Here is a 7,657-nt window from a genome sequence, read left to right as displayed (position 1 = left end):
TAACGGGAGGAGGAAATTCACTTCTTCTGAGGCTGAAACAGAAAACACCAGACCGAGGTTGGAATAATCAGCAAGAAGAATAAAGCAAAGCGTGGAGTTCGGCAAACACTGGAGGCACAGTTCTGGTTGTAAACAAAAAGATATGCATTTTACTGTGGAAGGATAAAGATCTCTGGGTGATAAAGACCCGAGGGGATGTCCCGGGGTAGGTTCAGGTCGGGAATCGGGGAAAGGTTCCCCCAGAGGGTGTCTGGGCACTGGAACAGCTGCCGGAGCTCCGGGAGCGTTTGGACAAGGCTCTGGGCACACGGGGCGGCGCTGGGGTGGCCCTGGGGTGGCCCTGGGGTGGCTGTGGGGTGGCCCTGGGGCACACGGGCGGGGCCGGTATCGAACTCGCGTCTCTCCCCTCCCCGCCATTGTCCCGTCACCGCCGGCGGCGCCTGAGGGAGAGGGCGGGGCCTACAGAGGGGCGTGGCCGTCAGTAGGCGGGGCCCAATGGGGGCGTGGCCTCTGGCGGCGCTCCTGACGTCACGCACAGACAATGGGCGACGCGTCCCCGCAGAACCGGAAGTGAATGGCTTGTATTTCGTCGCACATTCCTCCGCGGCGGAAGTGGCGGCGGCCCCGCCCTCCCCGGTCCCCGGTCCTTCTTGCCCCGCGCAGTGCCCTGCGGGGCGGCGATCCGGGCGGATTTGCGCTGGAATCTGTCGCGGGGGCGTTTCCGAGCGCGGCGGAGGCGGAAGCCGTCTCGCCAGGAGAAGCGTGGCGGCGGGACTACTTTTTGGATCGGAAGGCAACGCACGAGGACTTCCGGGGAGGGCTCAGAGATTTCCGTCACTTCCGGCGGGCCGGACGCGAGGAGCGGGGCTCGGGCGGGGGGAGCGGCCCCGCCGGGACGGCCACAGCGGCGCTCGGTATAGCTCCCGCCGCCCCGCCCCGCCCGGCAGCGCCGCCGGGGGATGCGCCCCGGCCCCCGGCCCGGCCCCTGAGCCCCCCGGCCGCCCCTCTCCGCCCTGCGCTCCCGGCGGCGGCGGCGGCGCCCCCTTCCCCCCGCGGCCATGGCGGGGGGCGGCGGGTCGCGCTACGCGGCCGAGTTCGTGCCGCCGCCCGAGTGCCCCGTGTTCGAGCCCAGCTGGGAGGAGTTCAGCGACCCGCTCGGCTTCATCGGCCGCATCCGCGGCCTGGCCGAGAAAACCGGCATCTGCAAGATCCGGCCCCCCAAGGTACCGCCCGTGTGCCCCAGGGCCCCCCCAGAGCCCCCCCGTGTGCCCCACACGCTCCGTGCCCGCTCGGGGTCCGTGTGTCGCTCTGCACAGGCCGTGCCAGGCCCCGGGGAACCTGTGCAGTCTCTGACCTCCTGGCGGGGCTGTCTGGAGGCTGCTCTGGAGCAGCTGGGAGGCGAACAGTGCCTGGCCGTGCCCGGCAGTTCACGCTGTTTTTACTTCCAAAACAACAGCGGTCGGCTTGTGAAAGCTGTGGAGGGTTTGTAGGTGAAATGGGGCGTTTGCTGCGGGCGGGGAGGAGGGAGAAGGAAGGGTGTTTGTTCAGAATGGATTACTGTTTATAAACATCGGGTTTAGGGTTTTTAGAGGAGGCGGACGGGCGACCTGTTGGTGTCCGGGCCTTATGTTTGTGTACGGCCTTTCAGGAGGCTTTTCAGTCTCTGTTCCTTGCGGTGACCTGGCAGGGCATCGGGCAGCTCGGCAAAAGGCACTTACATCGCTAAAGTATTAAAATATAAACAAACTTCAAACGCGGCTGTTAATTAGAGACTTGAAAGCAGCGGAGAGAGGTGAAAACCTGAAAAGAAAGTGTGTGATTGAGAAGAAAGTGGGTCTGGGGCTCGCTGGTCGGGTTCCTTTCCCTCCTGACCTGTTCTGGTTCCCGGAATGTGTTTGGTCGGTTTAACGACACGGTGAAAGCTTGACCTCCAGGGGACTGCCCTTGCTAAAATAAGCTGCAGGGCTCAGGTTGGGAGGCCACAAGGAACAGATCCAGGTCCTGTTGGTTGAGGATAACTGGAGCTTTCCTGGCCGTTGGATGTTTCTCTGGGGCTGCTGAGCTGTTTCCCTCGCAGGGTTTTGCAGGATGCACGCCTGGGGTTGGTTTGCAACCCGCAGTAATTGCTAAACATTTCATGCTAAGCTGAGTGATTTATTGCTCTTCTCCGTTATTGGGAGTTGTAAATGTTGAAGGTTGTGCTCCAGGCCTTTGTGTGCTGCAGCAGAGCAAACAACAAACGTTTTGTGTGGTTTGTCCAGCTGTGGTGGTGTGTCCCTCCTCAGGTGGCCAATCTGCTGGAACCAGAGCTTTGGTAAAAGTGCTGAATCGCTTGTTTTGGTGTCGTAGCACAGTTTTGAGAGGTGGGATGGAACCAACCCCTGGCAGTGCTGAGAAAGTCATTATTTAAGGCTCCATTCCTGTTAAAGAATTGGGCTCTGGCTGGTGGTCCTGTCTTTATTGAAATGACTGCAGACAAGCAGAACAATGTCAGATGTGTTATAATGTGCCTGATTTAGTCTTTGTTGCTGTTGATACTGAGGATCTTTCAGAGTGCAAGATGTATGGATTCTTTTTTTAAAAGTAGATAAATAACGGATAAATAAATAACTGATAAATAACTGCTCAGCTACAGAGTGTATCTCCTGTTTAAGCTTAGCATGAGGTAATTCTACTGAGATGCTTTGAACCTTATTTTCTTTGACATTCTTGAGTCTGTGAGGATCTTTCTTCAAACTACAATATGGTGGGAGGAACATTGTTGTATAAGCACAAAAAATGTCTTAAAATTGGAGAATGATATCACCAGCTGTTCTGAGAGCCTGGTTTTTACTCTTGGGAGCTTGTTTACTCAGGCATTATTAGGGTGCCTGGTTGTGTGTGTGTTTCAGAGAAGTTTCTGGAAGCAATAAAATGTCTTTCTGTCTCTGTTTAGGACTGGCAGCCTCCATTTGCATGTGAAGTACAAAGTTTTCGTTTCACTCCCCGAATTCAGCGCCTGAATGAGCTGGAGGTGAGCTTTTCCACTGCTGCTGTGATTTAGTGTTTGCACTGAAAGCACGAGGTCTCCCTGCCTGAGATTTGCATCTTGGCAGGTCTCTGGATGGGGGACACTTCAGGAGCCCATAGACCACATCAGTGTTTATACTTGGCAGGGTTTGTATAAAGTAACTCTCCCTGGCTTTGAGAAAAATCTGGTTTTTATTTTATTACCCAGAATAACCACAGGAGTTTTTCACGTTCAACTGGAAGTGTCTAAAATGAATTCCAAATATCATGTGTGTAGTAAGAGCAGCCAGTGTCTGGCCTTCAGAGCTCCACAGGCAATGATTTTTTTTTCCCTCTTAAAATATTTAGTGCTGCTCTGATGCCTCTGGTTACCTCATACTGTTGTGATAATGCCTTTTAAGCCTTAAAATGATTTTTCATAGGCTTATTATAGCTGGTTAATTTTATGATTTAAAAAGTTATGTGAGCTGTCTCAAAAGCAGTATGACCTCCATTCTGTCCTGGTTTTTCCTTTTCTTTACAACATTTCTCAAAGCCTTGCTTTGTTCACATACCAAAATGTCATTTGGCTTGTAAATGGGTCTCCTTATGGAAAGTGATTTGAGTAGTCCAGAAATACTCCAGGGAGGAGGCCCTTTGTGTGGTTAAGGCATATATAAAAACTGTTTGTAATTCCCCTCCTCCCCACCAATGTATATTTTAATAATTGTTCTTGTGTTTCTGCCTGGAATGCTGATTATTTCATAGGCATGCATTTTGCTTTCAGACCAAGAAATTATTTGATAGGAATTTAATTTATAGGGTCTTAAATGCAGAGAAAAAAGCATATATAATTTTCTTTTTTTAAAGATCTTTTCTTTTTAACAAGGTTTCTATTTCTAGGTATTTTTTAAGTGACAAACAGATACCTTCCCTGCCAAGTTGCATGTCGAAAATGGAAATGCCATAAAAACTTATTTTGTTTTCTCTCAGGACTGTAAGGTTTTGTCACATTTGGTTTTGAACATATGTGATTGTCTACCTTTACTGATTCCAGGCAATGACAAGAGTGAAACTGGACTTCTTGGATCAGTTAGCAAAATTTTGGGAACTCCAAGGATCCAATTTGAAAATCCCTGTGGTTGAGAGAAAAATACTGGATCTCTATGGTCTGAGCAAGGTAAGTATTTGTGGGCCTTTGGCAGACAGAGAGTTCAGTTTTCATTTGAGCTCAAGGAGCCAAGTGACAGGAAGGGCTTGTGTGACAGCACTAATCCCATTAATCCAGAGATTAAATAAGTGGGAAAAATAACAGCGAAAAAACATTTCTAATTTGAATGTTTATGGCAAACATGTCCCAGTGTAATTAAATTAGTTACCTTTGGTTGGATTGGTTGGATTCCATACAGCAGGTATTAATTACCTTCTGTAGCTTGAATGTCCTGGTGTCAGCTGGCCAGCAGGGTTTTCAGTTCTCCCTTTTCACATGTGGTGGAGCTGCTGGAGCTTGAGGGGTTCTTTGGGAAGGCAGCACTGTGCCTGTGTGCACTTCAGCTCTGATCAACAGTTCAGTAATGAACTGGTACCATTTCTCCTTCCTCTCCTCCAGCAGAGGTTTTTCTAAAGGTGTATCTTTGAAAATTTATAATGTCAATTTCAAGAATACTTACTTTAATTTCCAAAACAGATTTTTGGCCTAAGGCTGGCTAGAAATGAATATTTCTGTAGCTACATTTGGTGAGCACACCAAACTTCACACAAAGTTGGAATTTGGTTTTGCACTGGCAGAATATGTGTACCGTTATAAACTTAGCTGATAATAAATATAAATAGGTAGATTTCTTCTTGCAGGGAAAAGACCGAAGTTCTGGTAGTTCTAGTGCTTCTAGGTTAGAGCATCACTTTCCATTCCCCATCAAGATTTATTTCTCTTAGGTAAGTAAAAATGTAAAGACCTGAGTATATTTTCGTTTTAAAGAAAGTCAAGTATTTTGGGAAGTCTGGAAGGGCTGATAAAATGCAGAGAAAAGCTGATAAAATGTCTTTCAATATTTTTTTTCTTTTTATGTCTGTGGTGGCTTACTGGGATATGCAGGATATCAGAGGGGTACTGGAAAGTGTCTGGGTCACTGTAATGAGCTGAACATTTCAGTTGGCTGTAGATTGGCAGCTCTGAGTTGATTTGGGTGGTTATTGGCTTCTTTAGCTGTTGTTCAGGCACAGATAATTTTAGAAAATGAGTTTTCCTGGAAATTTTAAAGATAAGTTGAATTTTAGGAATGGTTTCATTTTAAAATGTTTTTCTAGAACTTTTTCTGTAAATATGAGGAAAAATAATGGTCAATAATGTTATTGTTTTATTTAAGTGTAGCTCTGTGTGATTATCCAGAATTAATGAATTTACTTGTCACTGTCACAGTTGGACTTTTCAGTTTACTTCAGCCCCACAAATAAACCATAAATTTCACTCCAGTAACAAAATGTTTTTGCCTTTGGGTTTCTAACAATGTGAAACATTAAGCTTGAAATTTAGTTCTCGTGTGTAAAGAAATGCAATGCAAAACTACACTGCTGTAAAAATGATGTTAGTCTTACAATAATATAAATGGAAATGTAATCCATTTGTGTTTTAAGTTGCTTGGCAGTGAGACTGTAAAAGGAATGGAGGCAGTGGAAATGTGGCCTGTGTGTTGGAGGAAGCAACTCATGTGCTGTTGTGGTCATTGCTTGCAGGCAAATGGTCTTGGTTTTAATTCTATGTACATGTAGATGATACATACACTGATAGTTCTGTATGTGAATTACTGGTCTCAAACCAATGAAGTCACATATAATAACTGGACTGAGTTGGAAGGTAAATTCACTTTTCCCTCTTTTTATAGCAGTCTCTTCCCTTCAGTGTTTTGTGAGTGTTCTGAGCTCCAGCACTCCCTTCTGCCTGGGATCTGTTAGAATGGGCTTTATTGCTGGCCAGGCCTGTGTTTTACAGCAGACTACAAGTCTCGTGAGAGTTCACTTTTCAATTTGTTCTTATGGTAGATTTTGCATTTTTTCCAGCACATCATAAACCTTAACTGTTGGAGTCCTCTTGTCCAGGACAGTGTGCAATTTTCATTTGCTAGTAAATGAAAAATTACATTAAATACGTGAAACAATAAGAATAAGCCAGTGCTTTGTTATTAAAGGACTAGTTCTTCAGGAAACAAAAGCTGATTTCAGGATTCTGTCGCTTTTCATGGAACTTTTTAACATTGGGTTGGTTTAATTTGATTCTTGCTTTACGCAGGCTGGTGAGAGCAGCTCGAACCCCTTAACTCTTTATTTCTGCATTTCAGATTGTTGCCAACAAAGGAGGCTTTGAAGTGGTGACCAAAGAGAAGAAGTGGTCTAAAGTGGCGAGTCGCCTTGGCTACCTGCCAGGGAAGGGCACGGGGTCCCTGCTCAAGTCTCACTACGAGCGGATCCTCTATCCCTACGAGCTCTTCCAGTCCGGGGTCAGCCTCATGGTGAGCTCCCGTTTCACACTGTGCCCAAAGGCACACACAGTGCTCTGTGACTCCCTGGGAAACTGGGACAAGGGGTCAGGGCTCTGAGAGGCTCCAGCTGTGCCAACAAGGCTGGAGCCACCCTGGTGCTTATCTGTGACAGAGTAGTGCTAGGAGGTGTAACATGACTTTGTGTAGTTATTTTCTGGTGTTTCTTTATAGACTGAAGTCAACCATGTTGGGGAGGAAAATAAGGCAAAAGATGATATGCTTAATTGGAAATGTTTATTTTTCTTTTGATAATGTGGTATCTGGGGTTCAGTTCTCTTGTTTGAAGGATGAATGAATTAATTGGCCTCTTTTCCAAATGGTGTGTGTAATGCTGTGTGACTTCACTTGTCCTGTTCCTTAGCAAACAGAATGATTCACAGGCTGTGGAATGATTAGCACTGCCTGACCAACACAGTGTCCTGTGCTCTGCTCCTCCAGGGCATCCAAAAGCCCAACTTGGATCTCAAGGACAAAGTGGAGGCTGAGGACCTCAGCTCAGATGCCCAGGCTTCCCCAAAGCAGGCGTCAAGGATGAACGTTATGCTGAAGAGAACCAGGCGTGTCAAATCCCAGGTATTGCTGTCCATCAGCTCTTACAGAAAGGGAGCACTCACTTCTCCCACCAGTGCAGCAGCCTTTGGCTGTGGGAGCCTGCTCAGAAGCACCACTGGGAAGCAGTTTTATTTAACAAAAATCCAGAGAAGTCTGTTACTCTGAGACTGGTTTGATACAGCAGAGGCACTGTTTGTCTCAAAGCTTCTAAAAGTTGCTTTTTGTTTTCTGATAAGTGGCCTAAGTACTTTGGTACTGAATGTATCTGTGAAAACAAGACAGAATGCTGTTTGTGAGTTGATGTTAAAGCTTCTGCTTGTGCAAAGTTCTAAAACCTTTTTAAAATATACCTCTTAATGACATAAATGCAAATACATGTAGGTAATGGTTAATTGTGGAATTGGGAGTGGGAGTAACTATCTCGAGCTGGGCAGGCAGTTCTTTTGAAGAACTGAAACAGATGTGTGAGGAGATGATCAGTGATGGCTGGAGCTGTATAGGAGTTGTACAGTTTTTCTGCTGAAAAGCAGTTTCCTTCCTTCTGAATTACGGGTGTTACAGGAATTTCTGGTATTCGAGTA

At 46.8% G+C, this 7,657-nt stretch overlaps 1 protein-coding gene across 3 annotated transcripts in view; it reads left to right on the top strand.

Moving 5' to 3' along the window:
- The first annotated feature begins 10 nt into the window (after nucleotides 1–10).
- KDM5A (lysine demethylase 5A) overlaps nucleotides 11–7,657 on the top strand; it is a 45,190-nt gene continuing 37,543 nt past the window's right edge. For 2 of the 3 annotated variants that reach the window (XM_083860153.1, XM_083860152.1), the window contains exons 1-5: nucleotides 1,024–1,223; nucleotides 2,936–3,013; nucleotides 4,046–4,168; nucleotides 6,324–6,494; nucleotides 6,963–7,097. In XM_083860153.1, coding sequence (XP_083716279.1) covers nucleotides 1,059–1,223; nucleotides 2,936–3,013; nucleotides 4,046–4,168; nucleotides 6,324–6,494; nucleotides 6,963–7,097 — 672 coding nt within the window. In that variant the 5' untranslated portion in view covers nucleotides 1,024–1,058. Of the gene's footprint in view, nucleotides 58–1,023; nucleotides 1,224–2,935; nucleotides 3,014–4,045; nucleotides 4,169–6,323; nucleotides 6,495–6,962; nucleotides 7,098–7,657 lie in introns of those variants that run through there. The other variant, XM_083860154.1, reaches the window with a different exon arrangement.

The sequence above is a fragment of the Zosterops lateralis genome (genome assembly GCF_965231275.1).
Source record: "Zosterops lateralis genome assembly, chromosome: 4".
NCBI lineage: Eukaryota > Metazoa > Chordata > Aves > Passeriformes > Zosteropidae > Zosterops > Zosterops lateralis.
This window is presented reverse-complemented; position numbering and strand designations above follow the sequence as displayed.